General features: G+C 38.8%; 1 protein-coding gene across 14 annotated transcripts in view; it reads right to left on the bottom strand.

The window, feature by feature from the left end:
• The window catches only part of RC3H1 (ring finger and CCCH-type domains 1), a 58256-nt gene that overhangs the window by 30311 nt on the left and 1595 nt on the right, over positions 1 to 26350 (bottom strand). For 12 of the 14 annotated variants that reach the window (XM_085585973.1, XM_085585976.1, XM_085585978.1 and 9 more), the window contains exon 2: positions 4633 to 4998. In XM_085585973.1, coding sequence (XP_085442099.1) covers positions 4633 to 4863 — 231 coding nt within the window. In that variant the 5' untranslated portion in view covers positions 4864 to 4998. Of the gene's footprint in view, positions 1 to 4632; positions 4999 to 9882; positions 16200 to 26350 lie in introns of those variants that run through there. The other 2 variants (XM_085585974.1, XM_085585975.1) reach the window with 2 other exon arrangements.

Genomic DNA, 26350 nt, shown 5'->3' with positions numbered 1-26350 from the left:
TAATACTTTAGGGTTAGTACAACTGCAAGAATAGCATCTACCAAAAGAAAAATCCTGAAGACATAATTCATATATATGACAGGAAATGTGACAATGACTTTGGCTCCATCATGGAACAGCTGAGGGACAACTGAGAAATAATTAAACTCTAAAGCATTTTCACTTCCCCTTCCCAAAATATCCTTTTAATAGCATACATGACCCTATGGTCACTGCTGTTTACAACGCCTCTCAGAAGCCTCAGAATAGATGCCCCACAGAGTGAACTCATTATTTTCACACTCACTCCATATTCCGTTCTCTCAGACATCACACCCTTATGACAGTTTCCACTGCAAATATATTCACATCATGTAATCAACACCTCCCAAAGGGGATGAGAGCAATACAGAAAAAATTATCTCAGATGTTTAATTGCTTTAAATCTGTGAGGGTTTCACATGTATCTGCTTTTGCAGTGACTGCAAGTATCCTGGCAATGGAATGTTACCCATCAGCATGGCTTGTGGCTGTGGGAACAGACAGGTTATGACAGCATAAGGAAGGGGACCGGAAAAGAATGCTAAAGCATCATCTCATACCAGGCAGTGATTTTGAATTGGTGATTTAAGTGTAATTTGATGAAGTCAGTCAGATTAAGTTGTCAGTAATTACCATTAGACATCTAATTGCACAGAATGAGAACATGTTAAACAGACCAAACCCCTTTTTGAATGGTTTGAAAACTGTTTCTAGCAATATTTCCCTCCCCCTCCCTGCAAATGAATGATTTGCTTCCTGCCAAGAGAAACCAAACAAAACCAAAAGCCTACCATCTTTAGTTCCTCAAAAGTTTACATTAAAGACAATTTTTTCACAGATAATTCCTCTTTTGTGCCACTTTATTTCATCAAAAGGTAAAATAAAAAATTATCAAACATGCCTCTAATAGCTCTGCACTTTCAACCTTCCCCTTTCGAAAGGGCAGTAAATTAAGATCACCCAGTCTCTCATCACGTACAATTCCAATGTCTAGAATTGTTTGTCATGTCCAGCAGGAGATTATTCCAAAATTAAAGCACCACAGGCATTTCTGCCATTCTTCATCACCTATTTGGAATGTGCACGCTGCTGTTTCACAGTAAAAAAAAAAAACACAAGGGAAGAGCTTAGATGACAGATTCATGATTAGGTACCTTCAAACCACTGGACAGGTGAATGCTTAAAATAGTTACATATAGTGAGTAATATCTGGATGCTTGAATAGCTAAATTTCAAAACCTTTTTCCCACAAAAACAAACGTAAGCGATTCCTTTACCCAGGAAGTCTAAGAAGCAAGGCATCCTATGAGTGCCTTGCTGATTTGTGTCCAAGGCCATTGTGTCTCACTTCCTTCACAGCTCCTGCTCAGGTACTCAGCTATGCCCAGCTTTTGCAAGAATAGTAACTCTCATTGTCACCTTATGATCCCTCTGCTCCCCTCATTTTATTTAGCAAAACTTATCTAGACATGGTCTGAACTAGCTAAGCAGGGAGGCTGTGGATATTCCATTCCTGCAGGCTGGATAGGGCTTGGAGCAAGCTGGTCTAGAGGAAGGTGTCCCTGCCCACAGCACAGGGCTGGAATGAGATGGCTCTAAAGGTCCCTCCCAACCCAAGCCATTCTGTGATTCTATGACCATTGCCTTCCAGAACAGCCCCTGTAACCAGTGTCAATGTGTACCATGCTGCAGGGGAGCAGGTAGAAATCTGAATCTGCAACAGTTAATTTTCACACAAAGGGTAGCTCTAAACTGGGCAATGGGTTTCATTTCAGAAAGGGGTGGGGAGAGGGAAAAACTGAGAAACAGTTTAAATCAAGTAAGAAACCAACTCTTTTCACTGTTAGAGAGACAAATTCTATCCAGAGAATATGTTACTGTCAGAGAAATACATTACTGCCTTCCTGGGTGACTGTGTGACAAATCCAGTATGTTTTCCTCAGAAGGACAGTCCTGCTTATTTCACTTGCCGTACTTGTGCAAAAGCCAAAGTAACTTGCCCTGGAATCCTGTCACTGCTGCCAGTCACAGCAGAATAGATTTGTTTCTTTAAACTGCTTGGTCTCTTCCTCCACCTCCAGCAAAAAAGCACTTAACAAGTAGAAATGTGTGAATTCCTCAGAAGTCACTCCAAAGGGAAAAGAACAAACTGTTCTTCCCCCTCATAGATAGAAGCTTCAGTTGGGCTTTACTGTATTTCCTTCCAAAATGAAACTTTTTTTTTTGGAATTAGCATTTACAAATAAACTATTACAGGTCTCTATGAACTCAGGTTAAGGTGTACAGAGGTTTGTTGGAGATTAAGGGACACTAATGACACATACATGCTCCTGAAACTAAATTCAGATGTGGAAAAACAAATGAAAGTAGATTCAACTGGAGTTGACACTACTCATACTTTGAAAGTTGGATTGCTGCTCACAAATAATTTTTGCTGAAATAGCAGAAGAGTGCACTCTCTTAGTAGGACAGTTCAAAATCACTAGTTTCTCAAAAGTACCTTTTTAAAATTTTTTTCCTTAAGCAAGCCTTTTTCTGTAAAAACATTTTTTAAAATGGTAATTGTTTCTCTGTCCTTCACAGGAAAGTAGTTGTTTTCATTTTCTAGTAATCCAGTCTCTGGTAAACACTGCAACAGCTGCCAGGACAGGAAAGGGAAGAGAAAGGAGAGCAAGTTATACTGAACACTGATTTAATTCACGTGTTCATTTGAAATTAGGAGCTGGCAGGGAAGGTGGTTCAAATGTCTCTTACGGGGAAAGTCTGTCAGTAATAAATACCCAGCTAGGATCCACAGTTATTGTTACATTAAGGTCATGATGAAACAAGATCCTGTGAATCTTCATCCCACAAAATTTTCAGATAAAAAGGGAGCACAAAATGATGTAATCAGTGCAAAGTCAGAACCTAAAGTTCAGAGTGCTCTCATGACAAACACTATACTATAAAACCTTTCTTCATACCTCATACATATAGATAATAAGGAAACTCTGGGTAGCTAACTAGTAGAACTAGGAAAAACCACTCAGTTATGTATACAGAGCAGGGTGGATTTCCATCTCATTCCACAGAATCTTGTTTTTATAAAAATTTAAATTCTGGCAGAGGTCAAATTGAAGCTATTATACAGCTTCTCATAAAGCTTAGCATAAAAAAGCTTTATGAGAAGCTTATGGCACATAAAAAACCAAAAAGTGCAAGGGAAAGACATTTATCACAAATGTGGACATTCAGATGCAACTGGAAATATTCAAGAAACTGCAGAGAGAAAGAGAACTGTAACTTTTTTTAATTATATCACCCATAGATTTCATACTGCTTGGAAGCTCTTCAAAGATGGCAGCATATCACAGGAATGGGAGTGTACAATAATCTCTCTGCTTCCTCCTGCAGAGCAGGATGAGTCACTTAGCACAGCTAGAAACACCATTTGATTTTGAGCTTCTGAAATAACCTCTATGCCATACACCACGAAAGAAAAACAACAAATTAGCCATATTACTTGATAAACTAAAAAGTGGCAAAAGCACACCTGGACCTGTAAGTCACAGTACCTAATAAAAAGCAACACAAGAGCATCTCTCTTTCCTCCACACCTTTTATAGATCTTCCACAATTCTTTCCTTTTCCCCAAAACATGGATCTCATTGAAATTTCTTCTGTGTTTAATTTCACTTATCCCAGATATTGGAGCAGTACAAAATAAAGCAGTAATCCCTTTAATGCTAACTGATCCCATCTACATTTTCATTCTTCACCCATAAATTAGACAGGATTATCCCTCCTCTGCTAAAACCACAATCCTGTCCACAAGCCTTGGAAGGCATGGGTCACAGGGAGCTACCTGAGACCTAATATTGACAAGATTTTGCCACTTTAAGTCTGTGCTGTAACTGAACAGGGTGATCCTGCTTTCCACACATCCCTGCCCATTCCTGGGGCTGTTGTCAGCTCCAGTGCCACTCATCCCCCTCATATCACCACCTCAACTGACCTCACCAGTACCTATTCCAGCAAAAAAGGGAGTCTCAAGCAGGCTTCCCCCCTCCCGCACCAATATGGATTTAGAGTAACATGTCATCTCAGGAAGCTGTATTCCCATTGCACAGTTTCAATTAAGGCTGTATAAAGGCTGCTACCAGAGAGATCTGTCCCACATCGTCACATCCTGCATCCTTGTTCCCTCCTGCTTTTGGGACAACCAAACACAGGTCTCACAGGGTGAATATAGTAAAGTACATAACCTACCACAGAAAAATGTCTTCCCACAAAATAAGCTCACTGATCCAGAACATCCTTTTGGCAGAGCATTGCTAGGTAAGAGCCAAAGAAGAAAGAAGGAAGGGAACACAACAAACCCATTCTGATGACAGCCCACAGAATCAGACATAACAAAACTCATAGCCACCAGCAAAATAAAGATTTAAACTATTGATCCAGGCACCTTTACTGCTTCTTGTAGACATCTACAAAAAAGTGGATGCCCTCTCTTCACATCATTAAGACAACATCATACTCTTCATTAATCCTGACTTGTCCTCCCAAAAGAAGGAAAATACTGAAACGGATTTAAAAAAAAAAAAAAAAAAAAAAAAAAAAAAGCAGGGATACCTGAGCACCCACAAGTTGCAGCAAGGCTGAGTTCACAGGAAGGAGTTCAATGTCTGTGTTGATAGTGGTCTGGTCAAAGGGACATGCCTTACGGTGGAGCTTGTTGAGGCACATCTTGCAGACAGTGTGGCCACAGCCCAAGCTGATTGGCTTCCGGATCGTTTCGTCGAAAGTCTGTGTGCAAATCGGGCAGGAGAGAAAATCCGTCCATTGTGGAGCTTGTACAGGCATTGCTTCAAGAGTTAATTGACAAGACAAAAATCTAAAGCACAGATTCCACTGGAATCAAAATTTTGCAAAAAAGTCTGTTTGGTTTTAAATATCTTCTGTAAGTACAGACAGTCTGCACATAGTGTGAAACATAACCTAGAAGAAAACAGAAACACAGAGTTAGCATTCTGTACTAGAAAAGGCACGTGAGCTCCTTTGTGCTAGGGAAGTACCACTCCTTGAGGTGTAGCTGAATTAAATACAGGACTGAGTCACAACTTGTTTAATTCCAGCTACTCTCTGGCTCTGGAAAAGCCAGTGTCAACCATTTCTGCAGTTATACAGTTTCAAATAAATCAAGGAAGATAACTATCACATTGAAGCTGTAAGACTAATTTGCTCTTCATTTTTATGTTCTCTCTTTATGAATGAGCAAATTGACATCAATTGTGAATAAAAAAGACAATTCCACTAATCCACCTTCATACAATATCTATTTTACAAAATAATAGAATATTTAAATAATTTTGCTTAGACAAGGCTTCATCCAAAGCCTCTGTCACAAGCAACCTTTCTTCAGAGTCCAGTGGGCTCTGGATTGGCACACAATGACTGCCCAAGCCTCGAGGGCTTTCCCCAGTGGAATTTGAAGAAAAAAAAAAGTGCAAGTCACCGATTCATAACCAATTTTTCTAAACCAAGCAGCAAACTGACAAGAAAAATATCACCCCAACCACCCATATGTATTAGTTTCTCTTTCCCACACACCACCAGCTTCAGTTTCAAACCAAGGACTACACACTTACTTGCTAGTGTCTGTTCTGACAGGAAGTTATTCCATAAGCAAAAGAGCAACTTTTTATCACATCTTAATCTTAAAAAATATTTGCAATTAAAATCTAAATTCTAATGACAGAGATAAACTTTATATCAGGACCTGTGCAATTCAGAGTCAATACATTTCAAAACAGAAAAAAATTTCTCATGCTAAAATAAAGACTCTGAAAAAGCCTCTGCCATTTTTTTCTGGGGAGAAAAAAGGCTTATTTTTTTCAGAATTTAGTGCAATGTTGTTCACAGTTACCATTACTTTGCCAATGAAGTGTTACTAGTTAAGCTTTTAGCTGAGTTTCATCAAACACCCAGCCTTAGCTCTAAAGGTAATGAAAAAGAGTTGTACTATGATGATCCCTCTAAGTCACTCCCAACTCAGGATCCTTTATGCTTATAGGGAAAAAATAACTATTTCTCTCTTAAAAAAATGATATACAATGTCACACAGTCTCTGGCTCCCAGCCAATAAGGAATCAATAAAAAAAATTCAGTATTTTCCAGGCAGAGTGGCACAAGGAAGAGGCACCATATGTGGTTAACCCTACCACCAGAGCATTGCACAAGATGTCAAGGTTGTTCAGGGCTATCCCTTCCAAAATCCCTCTTTAATGGGAAATCCGCCATTTTCTTCCATCTTGTCAGCATAGGGTCAAATCACTCTCGTCACTAATGTATCACCACAACCCAAATGAAATCTTCTATACTTTTAGGTTACTACACCGAGAGATGATATCCTAAACCATTCAACAAATTTATTTCCAAGCCTTCCCTGGCTACCTGCCCTCTTATAAACTGAACATTCAATGTAGAACTATTCTTTGTAAACCAAATCTGCAACAGAAATTACCCAGAAACTTCAAAGAAATCCTCCTGCAAAGAGCAGTACACAGCTTGGTAAACCTACTATATGTATGGCTGTGCTATGAAATGTCCTTTGGGGATCAAAATTTAAGAGCTGAATCATAGTTCTTGCTTTTGGCCACACTGCTATTAGAATATCTAGCAACAATTTCTCAGATTCTTCTGCAATTCAGAAACAAACTGAGCAGTCCATTTAAAACAAATTATTAGCCAAGAATTCAGGAAAATAAGTTTTCTACTAACTGAGGAGACTTAAAACCAGAAGCTAACATGAAGTTGTATCATCAAGTCTAGAAAATAGATGTGAACATGGAGAGGCCACTATCCCAAGCTGTGAACTGGAAGAAAGGAGTTAAATGCAACTTTAATGTTAGCAAACTAATTTAAAAAAACCCAGTAAACAGAGCCATGTGGTTGCTACCTGTACCTCTGGCATAATGAAATAGGTCATATTATTTACAAATTCAACAGTTGAAAGAGAAGTTTGGTGAGTCTTGAGATGAAGGAGCTAATTAGTGGCATCCATGATCCCGTGTCAAGACAGGTCTCCAAAGGCTGGGGAATAAGGGAAGCAAAGCTTATACATAAGCACAGCTCTCAGAGACTCTGCAGTGTCTGAGGTTGTGTCCTGTGTGCCTAAATGCCAAAGAAGGCCACTGACAATATAATATACAGCTGTATATTATACAGAAATCTCAGAAAGTCATTATTTCAGCACAGTCTAGCTGCTCCAACAGATGGCTAATCGGCATGATGCAGCCAACCTTTACCTCACAGAAAAGAATAGCTGCTGGAACAACAGGGTTCTTGTGCTTCTAATGAATCTCCACAGCAGATCAGCACAAAACTGTGGAAATTCCTCTGATCCCACACAAGACAGGAATGGCATCACAGAGACCAAAGATTCACAAGCCACATGCACCAAACCAAGTACTGCTGGTGCCACAGCTTTCCACATATATGGTTCTGTTTTCCCACCAGATCCTCAGCCTTCGGACCAGGGAGCAGAGCCAAGCACGGAGATATAATGTAAATCTCTTCTACGCACAAAGATGTAGAGATGTGAAGTTGCTGAAGATACCCGTGCTTTGTACCAAGATTTGTGACTCACTATGACCTTAGAAATAACTGGAAAAAACAGTCTCTAACTTCAAAGAGCTACCTACGTTCAACAGGAGACAAGACAAATGGCAACAAAACAGTGGAAATAAGACCGTTTCACTATCACTGTTATTGGAATCATCAGTACTACAGAAAGAGAACACTTCTTTGAACATATACAGTAGGAAAAGTATATTCATTTTTATAGTATAATGCTTTTAAAAACAAATGTTTATATTCAGCATTATACCAGAGGTAAGCAAATCATAAAGAATGCAAAAATTTACCAAAGACATAACTTTAAATAGCCCGCCTCCCCATAATATTACATTTTTAACCCATGCTCAATTCACTAGAATTTCACACTCAATATCTTCTAACACTGTAAAATGCACATCCAAACACAATTCTTGGTGCATGATTAAAGAAATTGATATGTCAAAACCCAAGAAAGCAAAAAACTAAAAAGACACATCCACAGTACATAAACTGGAAGACAAAAATATGTCATTAGGAATGAAGATGCCCCAAGGCAGACCTTGAATCCTATACTGAAACCAGAGACAGACTGATTTTCTTATTTCTGAGTTTGAAAATATAAAGTACCTGTATGCAAGTCTCATCCTCCTGTTTTCACCTAGAAAAAATTCTCCCCTCTTCTGGGCCTCCCAGCCCCCAAAAAATCCTTGAAATTCCATTCTTCAACCCAGACTGGAAATGCCATGCTGTAATCAGATAGGTGACCTGTCTCCTCTGGGACCCTGCCAGTGCTTTAGAGACAGACATGATTATTCCATAAAGCACTGGAACAACCACTCCATCCTTACTCTGCTGGACTGCAATGCAGAGGCTGACACAGCCTCATGTCCAACCTGTGTTATGTCCGTGGCAACCAGAGTCTTCCACATCCTTTGCAGATTCAACTCTTGACAAGAAGATGCTTGTGAAACACAACAGTCTGTACCAACATCCACTGGCATCAAGTTTCACACACCATGGCACACAGGAAGCTCCTCTGCTTTCAGTTTGAATTAAGTGCATTCTCTGAGGAAGTCCTTTGGTGCAGGTTCCAAGCACACCCCAAATTCTCTCACAAACATGTTATTTGGGCCCAGCATGCTCTTGGCATGGACACATCACATGCTGTTTCATCACTACCGAGTTGGCACTGCTCTCTCCCAGCAGCAGTGCACACTAAGTCATGTCACAGTTTAAGCAGATGACTCAGCATACCTAAGGGGCACCCTTGGCTCTGCTCCTGCCAACTCAGTAGATACAGCCCTTAAAGCGTTACTCCCTCCTGGGTTTTGTGTATTCCCACAGCATTTCCTAACTCAAACAGTATTATCACCTTAACCAAAATTTGGTTCAGCTGAAGCTCTTTTATTTTTGCTGAGTATGGCTCCTAGCTAAACCAAGTGGAGCTTCCTGTCGCAGTTACCAGTGAACACAAGTAAAGCCTACTTAGTGCTAAGCTTAACACTACAACAGCTCCTCAGAGCCAAAACAAACTCAGGCTTGCCAACTGAACTGGTCATGCAGATAGAACTCCTGAATAATCATTATTTATTCTAACAAAGAAAACACCATTTCATTAATTCTTCTAAAGACTCTTACTCCTGGACAGTAACTTACACTTTTCTGAGAAAAAGTAACTTTTCTGAGAAAAAGTAACCACTTCTCTCTTCTGTGAGACTGGTTCTGTGCTACAGTAATTACTTCAAAACCTCTGATACTTAGAAATTAAAAACAAATCAACAACCTAATTTAAATAAACAAACAACACCAAAGCAATTCCTAACTCATAAGGATTACCAGATACTCATAGTACAATTCTAGCCAGCAGCTGAACCTCCTCCATTCTTGTCTAGTGCTAAACAGACAAATTTTTGCTGGTGTTTCACAGAACCTTTTTTTACTCCAGTGTGCTCACTGTAATAAACAGTGTTTCTGAGGGCACTTAAATAGATTTCTTCTTTTCCCTGAGGAAATACTTTAATAGTCCTGAATATAATTTTAGAGAAAAACTAACCTGACAACCTGTGGGAAGCCCTGACCAGCTAAAAGTAATCTATTTTTTTACCAACACCCTGTACCGCCAACTTCATGGTTCACAGAAAAGGATAAATCACACTAGCTATGTTTTCCATAACCAGTTCTACAGAAAAACCCCTGATAATTTTTAGAGAGGGAAAGTCCATACCTGATCAGAGGAGAGAAGGTAGAAGAAAAAAAGCTTCTTACCTCTGCCTGGGAAGCTCCATGAACAACACATACCATAAGGGCAGAAGAGTATATCCGACAGATTCAGGGTTTTTTTCCCCTTCCTGTTTGCTCTCTCAAACTCCCCAGTAAACTCTCCGCAGGCAGAAGGGCCCGACTTCCTCATTCCTGCTGCACGCATGCGTGCTGCCAGCACACAGCCCACAGCCCCGAACACTGCCCACAGCATGGAGCCACAGAGAAATCCCCACCCAACAGCCAAACCTGCAAGTCTGTTCGCAATGCATATTCCAACCCTTCCTTCAAAGCGTTAGCTGGCTTAAGTAGCTGTGTAATAAAGCTCTTTAAAAAAAAAGAAGCAAAGATAAAATCATGAATATCATCAAAACTGTGTCCCAAAGTAACCGAAGCTCAGTTAAATCAGATTCAAGATCTACTTTTTTTTCTCCTCAGTAATTTTTGACTATGAAAACAAAGGGAGAAATTTATGCAATTTCTGGCAAAAATCTCTTACTTGGTAGAGTCAGTGAAGTACCTCAGGAAAATGGGGCCAGTTAAGGACAAAATGTTATTCCTTATTTGAAGCTTCCTGCCTAGTAACAACACGAGGAAAACAAGAAAGCCAAAATATCAACACCACAACTCTACCATAGTACCTCCCTAACAGAAGCTCTGAAAGCAATTTATAATGATTTAAGCTTCCCAACATCCTGTGAGGCAAGACCTCATGTCTTCCTACAGAAAAAAAAAAACAAACTGTTGAATGAAGTTATTTATATGGTGTTTAACAGGAAAAACATGGAATGAAACCTGATATATCATTTACTTGACCTCTGTTCTCACCCGACTACCATTAGGGTCATGAACACTAAAAGGCAACATATGTAGACAAAATTTAAGTGTTCTTGCTCATGCCCTCCAAAATATAAAACCTGCACGTGAATAAAATCATAATTTTTCAGGGAAGATATACACGACCAGCTCCATAATTTCTCGTTTAAAAGGTTATTTAAAAGAGGAAATTATCTATCTACATATCAAAATTGCAAAATGGTTTGATTATCTACCACCTAGAAAATTTTTTCTACCAATACATGACAAAGTCTAGGGAGTTAATAGCAGACAACAGCTCTACAACATGTTCTTTCACTTCAAATTATGAATTCTTGCATTTGTTAATGAAAACTCTAATAGTAACACAATGATTAAACCAGTATTTAAAAAATGAAGGAGAAATCAAACAGATTAATAGAACAAAGGCAGAAGGCACTTCAAAAATCCACAGTAGTTTTCAGGATGGGGACTTGGGTTACATGAGTCTAATCCTCAAGAACTCTCAACCCTGCTGTCAAGGAGGCAAGCTAGTATTTTGCTTTATCCAGAGAAAACATATGTTTGAAAAAAGTCATGGCAAAGATAAAAAAGACAAGCTTGTAGAAGTCTTCAGATTCAAGGGTACAGACAGATATTACCTCTCAGTGTCAGCTAGAAAAGTCACTATTCTTTCTTTCTCATTCCTTCCTAAAATATTCCAGCTGGACTGGTTACAGAGTTGTCCAGGCTGAAGGTTTAAACATAGATCTTTATTAATAAACACAGGTGGGCAGGAATGTGGGTGGACAGTAATTACACAACCAATACCTCATTTTAACTAAAACAAGGCAACAAACAGCTTGTCTAAAATAACCCCAAGTACTAGATTTGAGGAGGAGAAAGCAATTGAAGTGATAATGTTCTGGATCATGGAGACCACTATCCTTTTCCATGCAAGAATAATGTCCTGACTGCTACTACAGGCATCTGGTAGATGAAAATGGAAAGTTGAGGAAAGGAGAGGGGAAGATCTTGGTGTCACTGCAATGCCTTTATCCTTCCTTAGTCATGAATCATTGAGAAGACCCAGCACAACTCAATGAAAAAGAAAGTATTAAAAAAACCAATCTAACAAAAAGATATAAAGTACTGCTTGCCACCCACTCAGAAACAGTTTTTCTCCCACTTAATTCAGCAGCTCTAGTTCTGCTTTCAAGTCAACGACACGACAGCTACAATAACATTACAACTGCAATATCAAACAATGAGACAGAAGGGCAGACTTATAGTCTGGCTGGAGATACTGGTCAAAAACTGTTCAAAAAAGCCCTCTAACCTATAATACAACCTTTAATAATTATCCCCCACCCCCTGCTCCCCAGCAAACTTATGTAAGAATTCTGTCTCCAAAAGGAAAAAATAATCCAGACATTTTTCTTTTTTTGTAGTGTACTGTGAAAATATTACTGGTTTTTTTTTTATATGATAAACTTACGAGGCAAGAATGAAGCAATAGTCTGAACTTCCTCCCCATCTCCTTCCCCTTATGCCCAAGTGTTGGCACTACACTTGTCACTGTCCTATTTATTTCAAACTGACTGGCAGACTTAAAAAAACCAAACCTCATATGACAAAAATTCCAGGTGCCAAAGTAAGGAAATACTGAAATATACTTTAAGAGCAGTGTCAAATCAATAGAAATGCTACTGCCCAGCATAGGCAATAAAAGGCTATTATTTCATTATTATTGAAAACATAAAATGGAAAAGTAAAATCCCATTTTATTAAGAACTCCACAGGTATTCAGAAAACATTTTCAGTGTCCACCTGAAATCTTAAGTCTCAGGACTTCTTCATAGTGTTTTCTTCTTACTTCTCATTTCTCTGATTGGGAAGTGGCTTTTCTTGTAACTTAATAAATGTCACCCTCATTTTAAAAATAGATGTCAAATAGCTTCATATTAATAACATATAATAACTACTGTTTCATAACTACTCTCTAATAAAACTTCAGTTATTCTACTTAACTTCAAAGCAATTAATTTTGGAAGACTGCATTTAAACATTAAAAAAAAACATCTTTTAATAAAGGCAGAAAGTCAAGAGCAGTGAAAAAGAATGAACTTTTAAACAAAACTACCAATATAGTTGCTTGCTTGCCTGTTTAATGTATGAATTCATTTTAAACATGACCCCCACAAGTAGGGCTCTTTTTTTCTGTGTTACATACAAAGCCATCTCTAGACTACTGTGATGTTATTTCAAAAGGCAATGGAGCCCATCATTTTTGTGGCACATATATTTTATCATAACAGGAGTTCACAGTGACAAAGAATATTTTTTTCATCCTCTGAGCTTTATTGTATTTCTATCCATTACATTGTTCTCTCAAAGATTTTGGTACAGAATTATTGAACTATATAATCTTCAATAAATCAGCTCCTCTACTTTATGCACCTATTCAGTCAAGCATGTCATCATTTCTGCATTATGATGAAAGAACATGGCACCATTAGCTTCACAGAAAATATGTCCATTTACAAACAACATGCACAACAAAATGCTTTTGTGCCCACCACAACACTGTAGTTTCACCAAAAAGTTGAGGCAGGCAGCCTGAGGAGCTGCTAAGAGAAGATAATCCAGGTTTTCCTTCTTTCTCTCCCAGATCAGTCAAGTCTAGCTGCCGAGAGAATTGTTAAACATTAATTAAACAAGTGCCCTTGTGGCCAAGAAGGCCAATGGTATTCTGGGATGCATTAGGAAGAGCATTCCCAGCTCTTCCAGGGCTGGTCCTACCACTTGCTCAGGCCTAGTGAGACACATCAGGAACGCTGTGTCCAGGTCTGGATCCCTCAGGACAGGCGAGACCTGGAGCTTCTGGAGCAGGTCCAGCAGAGGCTGAGGAGATGAGGAAGGGCATGGAGCAGCTCTCTTGAGGGACCTGCAGCTGTTCAGCCTCAAGAGCAGACCCAGGTGAGAGGGGCCCTCATCCCTGTCTGCAGGGAGGGCTCAGAGCAAGGACCAGGCTCTGCTCCCTGGGACCCAGCAATGGGACAAGAAGAGACCATGGGCAGGAATGGATGCCCAAGAAGCTCCACCTGAAGATGACAAAGAGCTTCTTTCCTGTGCAGTGACTGAGCACTGGAACAGAGACCAGAGAGGGTGTGGAGTTTCTCACTTGGAGGTATTCCAGACCTGTCGGGACACAATCCTGTTCCATGTGCTCTGGGATAACCCTGCTTGAGCAGGGAGGTGGGACCCAATGACCCACTGTGGTCCTTTCCAACCTGATCCACTCTGATTGTCTGAAAATACCCAAGCTGTAAACAAAGAGCAAATCACAGCCACTACCCACAAACATGATACTTCAAATGAGATTTAGTACATCAGCAACAGAATGTAATCTCTCTGAAAAAACTGGTATGAGTTAACCACCGTAGTCTTGTGAGGACCCAAGCATCCAGACTTATATTTGCATTCTACAGTCAAGGAAGACCGATACTGAAACTTTACTTATTTAGCATTTCCAATGCATTTTCAAGCATAGGCTTAGAGCAGGGCAAGTTTAAACTACTTTATAGAAAGTACTTTCTGTGCCCATGTTTCATCTCTGCTAAGGACCTAAACCTATCCAAACCAAATTTTCTTCCTTCTCACATTTGCTTCTAAAAGGTTCCAAAAGATGCTCCAGACCTGTTAAATGGTTAAGAAGTCCTGGAAACAAGGGAAAAAATGTGGGCAGCACAAGAAGGAACTTCAAGGCAGACACTTTTAGCATCAGTAGACTTGTCAAATTCTTTGGTGCAGTTTCATAAGCAGCTTATTTGGGCAAAACCAGGGCAACACAGACTTTTAATGTATTTCTTAATTAATGGAAGCCATCTTGAAAGTATTAACTAAATTTTCACTAGCTACCTAAATGCTTTTCAGCAATCCTAACAGTAAGGATTCCAACTAACAGGTTGGAATGATGAGAGTAGGTGAAAAAGAATAAAGAATATGAGCAATAATTTGTGGAATTGTTACTTTACATTAAATCCACACCAAAATTATTTAATTTCAAAAACAATGCTAGATTTAAGCAATGCTTAATGGTGCAAGTCATGCAAATCCAGCCAAAGCCATCCTTTCAGCTCATTGCAGTTGCAGCACCGAGTGAAGTACTGTCCAGAGAATGCTCTAGCAGTCCATAACTCACATCACCTAGAACCTAGCTGCAAATAAGGAAGCAATTGTAAATGCTACAATAGGTGATACAAAAATAGCTTACAGGGACCAAACAGAACCAGATATACTTCTTTGTTTAGTCCTGTAATAGCTTCACTTGCAATAATAGCAGGAATATTAGTCATCTGTGAAACTCATGTTCGTTATCTTATTCTACCTGTTTTCATGACAGAGACTGCAATTGTGTTTTCGCAACACAACCTAATCTACACTACAGCTCTGGAGTCATCCAAGGTCAAGAGGCAGCTGTGGCAGAAATGGCACTGAACCTGGAAAATTTCAGCTCTCTTGTTAACAATTGCATAAATAAAAAATTAGCTAGTCAGCACACTATACAAGATTTTCTCCACACCTCTAACAGATTTGATATAAAAATCCAAATAGTATTCAGCACTGACGAGCCTGCTCAAGACTTTCAGGCACTGTTAAATTACCATTCACACAGGGCTTAAAGTCTTTAAGTAGCAACAGGAGAGGTCACACAACAGTTGCTGAAAAGCAGGTTAATTCAGGTACATCTGACTCAGAATGTAATTGAGCCTCACTTGCTTTAAATGATACTGGCAGCCGGTGATTCAATTTGTAGCACTGCTAAAAAAAGCTGTTCCAGAGGCCAAAAATAGCCAGGGGCAATGTACTCCTTTTGAATTAGACTTTTCAGGCAACCTTCAATTACATGAAAAAAATCCTACCCTTAAATATTTTGCAGCCTTTGTGTCAGTCTCACCTTCTACATTTATAAAAATAGAATATTTTCTTTACAGCTTGACAGCATCATTAAAAGTTGTGTTAGTTTAACACAATCTGGCTTTTAGTGGGGGTGGAGGAAGCCATGGAGGTTGCTTCTGAAAGAGAAGATCCTCGAAATTTCTACTATGTCCAGCAGAGCCAATCCCTAAAGGCTCCAATGATGGATATACTAGCTGCCCCAATTAGGGAAGTTAGCAATGCCTCTGTGATTACATATTTAAAAATAAAAAAGGGAACTCAATTCCTCTTCTGCCTCTCCAAGGGGGGCCACCAGACCCCTTCCCAATGCAAACACTGGGGCCATGCTGCTGGGGGGACCATCCCAGTGCCACCAGCAGCACACAGCCAAAACCATGAGGCCGGGCATGTGGCAGAATTGGCACAGCTGCCATTTTGGCATGGCTTGCAATGAACCTTGCTTTGCTTAGCCGCTTTTAGCCAGCCACGCTGTGGATTAGAAGGGCAGAAGCAGCAGCAGCAGCTTTTCTTTCTCGTGCCCTGCATGAGGAGAGGCTCTGAGTGGAGCCAGCAGCCGGCAGGGACCATGGGACCAGCAGCAAGAGGCATGGTGAGCAATTCCCAATGCATTCCCTGGACAGAACCAAACTTTGAGCACTGTCAAACTCTATAACAACTTTACACTTGACAGAATTTGAGAAGAAAGGAACTTACAGACACCAACTCTCTTCCGAGTCAGAAAAAAGGAAAAGGTGAAGACATGTGAGGAGAACAACATGGCAATGCTAAGGTTGGTGCAAAGGAGGGAGGCAGAGGAGATGCTCCAAGCATAGGAACTGAGATTCTTCTGCAAGCCATGCTATTATTGTTATACAACAGCTTCCCTGTAATTCATTAAGTGCATGGGGAAGATGCAGAATTCACCCACAGTCCATGGAAAAAAAAGGTACTCACACCAGAGCGTGAGGATGCTGGAAAGCCGTAATCCAGTGAGAAACTTGAACAGAGAGAACCCTTGCTTCTAGGGATAGGGGACCCTTGCTTTTAGACTAGAAAAGCTCATCCTTAAAAACTACATCCCACAAACTAAATGGCCCACAAAAAACAGCTGTGGTAAGACTGCTTTGCCTATGGGAAGGAGTCACATTGCAGCAGGTTGGGCACAACCGCTTCTCATGAAAATCAGAACCACATTTGAAAAGTTCACAGAGGAGTGTCTCCCATGGGAAGGACCCCACAGCATAACAGAAGAGACTCCTTTTCCCAAACAAACTGAAGAAAAGATTTTTTTTAAGGGACAAACTAACTATACACCCCATGTTTTGTCTCCTTGTGATGTCAATTATAGGAGAAGAAGGGCTGGGGCGGGGGGAAGAATTCTCAAAGTTTAATTTAGGACTCATTACCCTCTTTGAATTCCGTTAATAGACTTTTCTTTATACCTTTTAATTTTTTAGCCTGTTTTGCCTTAAGAGTGTTTTCTCCTAATCCTTATCTCACCCTATAAGCCTTTTAGTTGTTCTTTCCCCCTCTTCTGCTCAACTATAGCAGAGAAGAAAAAGTGAATAGTTTTTTTTTTAGGTGGGTACCTGGCTTCTAGCCAGTGTCAAACCCATGACAAAACTACCTACAGTTCTAGTGAGTGGTAACGAAAAGCTCAATTCTCAGGGTTTCCATTAAACATTTCAAGCTTAACCACAAAAATGAAAGCTGTTGCCTTACATTTCTTTTTTTAATAGAGCAAACAACAAAAGACAGTCACATGTAAGAGAAAAAAAAAATCCAACTCCCAACATCTCAATGATCTTCCTATCAGTAACGGGTAAGAAGTTTATTTATTTTTTGCAGAAGCCTCAATTCTACTGGGAAAAAGAATATCCTACATCCTCTTACAAAGAGGTTTTGAATTATAACCCCAGTTATAGAAGGTTTAAGTTACCTAACTTGAAAAATCATTCAATCAAGAAGGTAAAATGCAATAATCCTGGGAGTAATCTACTAAAAATCCAGTGCCAACTTGATGAATTTTGCTGCTTATGACCTGTAAAAAGTTCTTCTCCAAACAGGGAATGTTGTCTTTTAAAAGCAAGCTCTCTTACTTACTGCTTACTTTGCTAGAGACTTATTCTAAATGGAGCAGTCCACAAAGAATTTCTCATTCCCAGTCTTCAAAGATATATTCATCTCTAAAAACATATTACAACTATAATATTGCAGTATCAGCAACCAGAAGGACGTAAAATAAAATATAAATGGGATACAATTTCACAAACTATCTCACAAACTACTGCCAGAGTTGTGTTACTAAAAAGTACACAAATCTCCACAGCATGCTGAACCAGCTTAATTTTTTAAAAGCAAGGGTAAACTTGCACTAATGAACTTTATTCACAGAAATTTAGACTTCACCCAAGGAAAACTAAGATACTGGACTAGCTAAGGCTTACCTAGTCTAGTATCTTAAGATAAGACTGAAAAACACTCAGAAAGAAAATAACAATAGCTGCAAAATTAACCACCTCTGTACTTCACTTGGGTGATTTAATTTCCATTAACCATCTCCTTGAAGTAGTGACAGCCCACCATGAGATTTTAATAGGCATTGTCCCAGACTGCCATAAGACTACAAATGTTTGAACCTTTACACACCCTGACTGCAGTGCTACTTTTTCCAGAACCTTGAGAGTACAGAGTACACCTGATTGGTGTTTTACAGTTATGGCACACACAGACAACTCATATCATTCCATTTTTCAAATTTCCTATTTTTAAGAGTTTTAAAAATGAAAATTTTTAAGAGTCTTAAAAATAGAACTCAGCTGCCCACTGCCCCACTGTTGCTGCAGTCCTAGCCATGACAAGCCAGTCATGTACAGCCAATATTTGCATAACTTGATAAATTAAATTTCCTTTGACTTGTGTTGTGTAAGTCTTGTTAACAGCAGATATCCAAATACACAATAAGGTACAGGAAAGGAAAACTAGGCACTGAAACTCTCTTAACACCCATGCAGTTCCCTTACACATATTCCTGTATTCTGCCACTTGCTGTTTTTGGAATAAAAGCAATGACAGTACACTAAAACCTAATGACAAACAATTCAAAAGAGAAAATTCTAAAAATGGGTAAGCTGTAATAGCACTAGTGTATTCCTCATAACTGCACTGGGAATTATTCAGCATGCAAAACCTTAAAAGAACAAAGTATTTAAATGTATTTATTTGCATACTCAAGTCACTGGATTTCCATAGGCTTACTGTCCATTTTTATTCTGTAATGACAACTCACATAGCAGCTTGTCACATCAACATCACTGACTATTCCTACTTCTCAAAAGCTACACCAAGTTTCTGAAATTACATTAATGAATTATGAGATGTGCTTGAAGGAAAGGATTGCTGTCACTCACTTCCCCATCCTAAAGGCTCCCAATTATCATCATATAAACTGGTAAATAAGCAAGGGCTTTTTCCTCCCTTTTGTCCTCTCCTGGGGAAGAACAAGCCACATTTTTATTTATCAGGTGAATGAATACCAGTATTACTCACAGGAAGACACTGTAGAAGGTTGGTGGTTTTTTTTTTTTTCCAATTGAGATTTTAGTTAAAATATACCTGTGACTGTTTTAATACCTGGTGAGTAATCCTGACTCCACACCCCTTTCCTCTCCTGTAGTGCCTGATGCGACAGCCACATCATCACATCCTCAAATGCCAATACCAAGGATTTCTGTGGAAGCCTTTCTTCCTGGTATGTCCTGAAATCACCCACATCATAGCCAAGCTTCAATTGACAGAGCTCAGGTTCTGCTCTCAACTGGTCTAGTGATCTAAAAACTCACATAAAAACTGCTGTGAGCACTCTCATAAAAACTGCTGTGAGAATTCTCCCCAGAAACACACCCACAGACATCCCCACCCCGCCCCTGAGTGCTATTTTGTTAGAAGCATTTGACAGAAAAGTTCCACTGAGAAAGGAGTGACCAGAAAAGCTTACTACAGATCTCTGGTTACTGAAGTCATGTAAATTCTCACATTTACAGAAAATCAGGAGGGAAATATTGCATTTCTATGAACTACAGTGCAGTCATTGACACTTAGGTGTTATTCTGCCTTAACTGATGAATTTCCAATACTCCTGGTAAAGGAATGAATGCTAAAAGGAAAAAAAAAAAAAAGATTGAAAGCTACTTGCCAGTGCTGATACTATCCTATTTTTATTTTTTCCTTTTTGTAAATGCTACAGAAATGAGAAAGAACATCATGCATTAAGGACAGATTAAAATTTTGCTAGGTTCCCCCCCACTAAGAATATATTCTGCAAGAACCACACTGCTCAGAGAGAAGATAAGTCTTAAGTCTAGTAATAATTAGAGAAAAGAGGCAAATTTGGTATAACTTAAGGAATTTATTTTGACTGGCAACCAACCATGCCTTTTTGCTTCCCGGTTAAGGTGTTTGAGAGCTTTGTGCACAGCCATTCACTTCATTATTTGAATAAAAATAAGAAGTATCTTGCACTCCAACAGAACTTTTATGCCTACAGGCAGGTCACCAGTAAAATGCAACACTGAAGGGAAAAATGAAATGCTCCATTTCCCAATGCATTTTGGCACAAGTTAGAACTTGGTTATTCCACATATCTCCACTCTCATACTGTTCTCAACAAGGAAGCTCTTCTAAAAACAGAGATGGGATGATTTAGAGGGTTTCCAAACACAGCCAACCCTTACTTTGAGCATATTTTCTGTGCACTGAAATTATTAATGTCCCTGAAGATTCTTAACACAAATACATCCTTAAAATGGAAGAAAATGTTCAGGAGACAAAACTAGATGGAATCAAAGTCAGATGTCTTCAAACCAAGAAATGGCTTTGTAAAAACTACAAAACAGCAGATAAGCAGCACTAAAAGGTAGCACGAAAGAGGCATATTCAGCCAGCATGATTTAATACAGCACACAAGTACAGGAAACTAACAATCCACACACAGGTTAGCAAATCCAGAAGACAATCCTGCTGGCTCACATCTCTTCAGTAAAATCTGACAATAGCTGGCAACAAATAGTTACATTTTAAATAGTCTGGTCAACTCCAAACAACCAAAGTCTAAGCAATTCTCAGTGCCCTGAGTAACATTTTCTTTCCACTGTTATGATTCACTTACAAAGAAGTTACAGTGTGAACCTTCTATCCATAAGGCCTGGTTTAAACAAAGAAGACTAAAATTCAAATTGACTATAGGTTTTTGCAGCACTAAAAAGGCCTGCTTTCCAATTACTTCTACAGGAGGCCGAACACAATTGAATGGCAGAATGACTCAGAAAACAGGAAGGACAGCCTGAATGTCTTTGGTTTAACTAACCCAGTCCATCTCATCAGGCCAGTTTAGCCTAATTTATTTTTATCTTTCTCCATGTCTCCTTTCAAATTTACAACAACAAGGTGGTCACAATGCTCCCTAACACCTCATCAGTTCCAGAGGAAGCAGTGATGTTTCAACAATCCTCAGTAAATTCTAAGAACAAAGAGTACCACAGGTTGCAAACCACCCATCCTGCAACTCTGAACTATAAAGCAATGAACCTAAGAGGCAATAGACCATCTCTGTTACCTGCATTAGCTGGCTCAATTGACGAGTGGCTCAGACTAGAACTAAGTTAATTGAAAAAAAAATTAGAAGAAAAATAGAGAACACCAGAGAATCAAAGATCATTAAAGAGAAGAGGTAAAGATAACTATGTATCCAGGAAGAAAAACTCCTACAAAGAAAACAGAGCATTTTAGTAAGCAAAGAGATAAAGGCTCCTTAGAGAAAAGTTTTTTCAAGTCTGGAAAGGTACATCAGAGAGTGGTATTTCCTTTGCAATTGCTTTACTAATTTCTAATTTATGAGACTTTGCCCTGTTCTCATCTATTTTTGATCCAAAATCCACATCCCCTCAAAGCAAGCAAGTCCAAGAATTACTGTCCTTCAGAGCTGCTAAATAAGAGCAAGCCATTTTCCAGCTTCCAAAACTTTCTGCATTTTGTCTACCCATACAATAATTTCTGCATGATGACAAACAGCTATTTATCAAGACCTTTCAAATGTTAAATGTTCAAATTAATTAGTTCTGTTTACATTAGGGGACCAGTGATTTGGGATGAAGCCCCTCAGACACATCTAGAACCAACTTCCCAGATGCTACATTAAACAAACACCTGCTTAGCAGAGCTCAAGAAATACATATGCAACATCATATACTGCTGTGAAGATTTTTCATTTGTAGAGGGTGGAGGCTGAGGCTTGCTTCACAATTCCTGCTCTTTCTTCCATACATAGATTATAAAGCAGGACAGCATGTTGCTATTTCTTATCTCCTCAAACCACCTCAACGTGTGGCACAAAACCCAAGCTTGATTTTTGTACAATCAAATAGGAATTTTAAATTGTGACACCCCACAAACAGAGATGATTGCTTCAATGGACTTATAAGAAGATTTTTCAATATTTCATTCGCATAATGTTCACTTATAAAAGCAGGAAACTTTTTCTAAGCCTCCCAGAGAACAGCTTATATCCAGAAAGATGAGGTTTAATTATCGTTAGGCCTGCATAACTGCCAGAATCATTAATGGTCATAAAATAATGTCTATGCATCATGCTTCAATTCAGGAATACCACATAAGCTAATCAAACTCACTTTCTACTGTTGCTTACAATTTGCTTTCAATTAATTTCAAGGTCTTTCCTTTAGTTCTTGCATCTTAGCACAGAATTGAAAAAAAAAAAAACCCAAAGGACAAAACACTTTATCTTGCTGTACTGTGAGCAGCTGGATAATGAAGTCCTAACAGTTCCATTTGTTGGTATAGTTCTAACATCAAATAGCACCTGAAGGACTTCCATTCTAAAGTTGTAACAAAAGGAATGGAGGTTAAAGGAGAACAAGCTGAAAGTATATGACTTACAGGAAAAGTAAATCAACAGTAAGAGTTTTATTTCCGTGACTTTTCAAGGTCATTTATATTACACAGTGACTGTTGTAAGACATGGAGAAGTTACTAATTCAAGCACAATTGCTACAAGAAGTGAAGAGTGCCAAGTCATTCTGAGTAACACTCTAAAAACAAAACAAAGAGAAAGTTAAATGCGACTGAACACTGGGAGTGTTCCACAGAACTTGTTTTATTAACAAGCAGGTAATTAAGACCATCCTCTGTGGCATGAATTTCAATTCATAAGCTTTGTAATACCTTCCCTGTACCTTACTCCTTTTGCCCTAAAGACAGCACCTAATTTTGAGTTGAGGATCAACACTGGCTGACAGTCTATCAAAAATATTTAGTTGCAAGTCTCTGAAAACCTCCACTGCACAGCAAAAGTGAAATTCCCACCCCTCTAGTACATGTCTCCTTTGTAAATAGCAAGGAAGTTAAAAGTTGTAGCTGAAAACCCTTCCAATTTGCTCACTATCTGAACTAAAGTAATTGCTCAAAATGAGTTCAGGAGAAAGTGCTGAGAAGACCTTTAGATCCAAGCTAGAAACATTCCTGCTCCATCAGCTGATCAACCAGCATTTTGTTAACAACAACAGGTTTAAAAACAACCATACCTCAACTTTCAAAGCTTACTCTGACAGGGTCCAATATACACGGAAGCATCCTGAAAAATAATTACATTTGGAATGTCCAGATTTTTATTTAAGATTAACAGCCTGCTTTGAAAGAGTATTTCATTAGACAATTTTAAAAACACCTATTAAACTGGACAAGTAGACAGATAAAACCAACCAGGTTTTCCATGTTAAAACAAAAAACAAAGAAATAAGGAACCACCTGCAAGTTCTCATTTGCCCAGCCTAGCATATTTCAGCTACACCAAACACTTTTTTTCTTCAGTTGTCTTGTAGCTGAAGCTGCCCTGTCTTAGATCAGAATATAACATGCAAACCACAAACACCAGAAAATCAGTAATTGAAAATTAATACTTCAAAAAGTGGTTTTGCAAGCAATCTGTAGTGAGAGGGGTCTATTCAAAAAGAGGCAAGAACATGTCCTTATGGTGGTTTTAGTGACCATGGCTGGAAGGCATAACTCAATAAATACTCCAGCTTCTGCAATATTGAATTCCAGACTCACCACAGTGCTCCCTGACACAAACACTCTCTTCTGTGTTCTTTGTATCAAATTACACGGCAACTCTGTCACAACCTATGTGAAGCAAGTGAAAGATCTGTTTCTCCAGCAACACTTCCAGTACTTTTCAGTCTAACTGCATATCTTCCATTTCTTATTTAGCAGAAAAAGAAAAAAAAGAATCCTTTTATGTGTCAAAACAATCCTTTCCCCTTGTATCCCCTCTCCTTCTCACATCTCTCTCTCATATGAAGATTTTTGTCCACATTCCTAAGAATATCTTGATTCTAACAAGATATCTTACATTGTAGCTTATATAGGCCTCTACCTCCTTTGTACAATCAAGTGATAAAGAGAGGTCTTATTCTCCATGTGATTTTTAGGATTCCTGAAATACTTTTTTTTTTTTTTTTCCCCTAGGGGAAAAAAACCTAACCTAGCATACGGGGCAGAAGCTTTCATGTAAAAGTCTGCATAGGATGTGTTTTGTATATGCATATATGCCCTGATGCATATAAGTCATCTCTACCCACTGAGTTTCCCTTAGACCCCTGCAGCTGCCTTCCTTCTCACTCCATTAGGAAGTAATCTCAGTGTGAGACCAGGACACCCATCATACCTGCACAAAAAACCCTCTACACTTTCTAACACAGAGCAGTGCACAACTGCTACTGTTTCTCACAACACACATTTACAGTAAATTATTTACAATTCTTGCTATTTCTATCACCAAAATCTCTTTCTTCTCTAGCTGACAGCACCACATATGATGCTACCATGCAGTAACAGGAAAGCTGTTTCCTCAAGCACTCTAACCAGAAATTATTTTTATAGCAAAAAATCTATTTATAAGAAGCCATCAGGACTTCTGCACCTTCTTGCCCATTAACACACTTCCACAAATAAAAAACCTCATTAGGAAATCAGTTAGCCCTTGGAAATCTAATACCATTTCAATTTTAACTGTACTGATAATGAAGAAAATGAGACTGATGCAAAAAGTAATTATCAAGAAATGCACTCCTTCAGCAAAACAGGTGGTCAGACTCAGTGATGGGAACTGCACCTAATTCTGGGTACACAGTGGAACCTGTGCTCAGAAAGGAAAGTAATATAATGAAAGTAAACATTTGTGGCTTCCTTTCTCAGTTAGCAGAGGCCCTAGACTTCATTACTGTAACAGAGCCTACATGGAATCTTGAAGGTCACACTGAAATTTCAGTCAGTGCACTGTGTTTATATAACAATCTTTCACAATAGCAACATATTATATCTTTTTTCCCCGTATGATAATGGTTTTCCATTTGTTACCTAGTACAGTCCAAGACATGAACTTCAAACTACTAATTCCCCAATGTTTATCTGCCATGTACTTGGAGTCAGATTTGTTTTTCTGGCCCACCATACAATGTTACTTGGGATGCTCCAGCAAACAACCACCTGATTTACTGGGTGTGGGAAAAACAACCACAAAACCACACAGACTTTCATCTGCAAAATAATTCCATAAGTCTATGGTGGAAAAGGAATTCTGAATAATGAGTAGGTTTTGCAAAAAAAAATACAAAGTTTTATAAAGGTCACCTGCTTAAATGAGAGCTTATAGAGGCTTTTGCATCACTGTTCTGAGATTCTTGGGAAGTTTGGGAACCTACATGCAAATGAGTTCTTTCCTTCTAATTCAGCTTTACATGTCATACCATTGGAAAGGTATGACTCCACAAGCTCTTTCAAATGGCTGAAACTTTTTCTCCCCAGGTATCCAGCATGTAAACCAAATTCTTGGTGCAGAATTAAAGAAAAAAAAAAAGTAATTATCCTTCGTATCACTACATACTACAGCCTGGGAAAGGTCAATTTCCTAAGTATCACAAAACAACCTTTTACAGCACTGGTTAGTTAAGAGATAGAGACCCTAATTAAATGGAATATCAGTTTTTGCCATTAATATCAAAGGTAGCCAGCATCAGTGTCACCTAAGACTTCTGAGCCACATACAAAGTAATTAAAGCATTATTATTTTAATATACACACTCACTGAATCTCAACTTCTGTGATGTCTAATTCAACAAGATTGATAATGGCTCCACCCAGATTGCTGGTGAATCATTGGCAACACATCAGAAGTTTCCAAAAGCATTCCTGCTCATTTCTCTTCATCTGCATGAGCACTTTTATATAATAATACATGCCTCAAGATGCCCCTAAATTAAACTCTGTGATATTAATGTCTGCCATTTCCAGATTCATATGTTTATCATATGTCCAGTTTATGTTCACTGCAACAGCAGTTTTTTAAATTATCAGCATACAACAATCCTGTCAGAAATTTCTAAAATATTTCACTTTAAACAAAACTAGTTTGGATACAAAGCTGACAAAAAAAAACCTCACAAAAACGAACAGCAAAACACCAGAAACCATACAAGTTACTTCCCACTTATGTCAATGAAGGTTCCTGCTGCTCATGTGTGATTGACAAACTCAAGTCTCTGGTTGTCAAAACAGACTGCTCTGATGGTACCTGCCTTTCTAAATTTCCCTCCAAGCAGCCTGTCAGGCTGTCTGCTTTGACAGGCCCTTTTCTAGGACAGGAAGGCAAAGCCATAAGCTATCA

This window comes from Lonchura striata, chromosome 8, assembly GCF_050655825.1.
Source record: "Lonchura striata isolate lonStrDom1 chromosome 8, ASM5065582v1, whole genome shotgun sequence".
NCBI lineage: Eukaryota > Metazoa > Chordata > Aves > Passeriformes > Estrildidae > Lonchura > Lonchura striata.
Note: the sequence above shows the minus strand (reverse complement) of the source record. Positions and strands in the feature narration are given on the sequence as shown.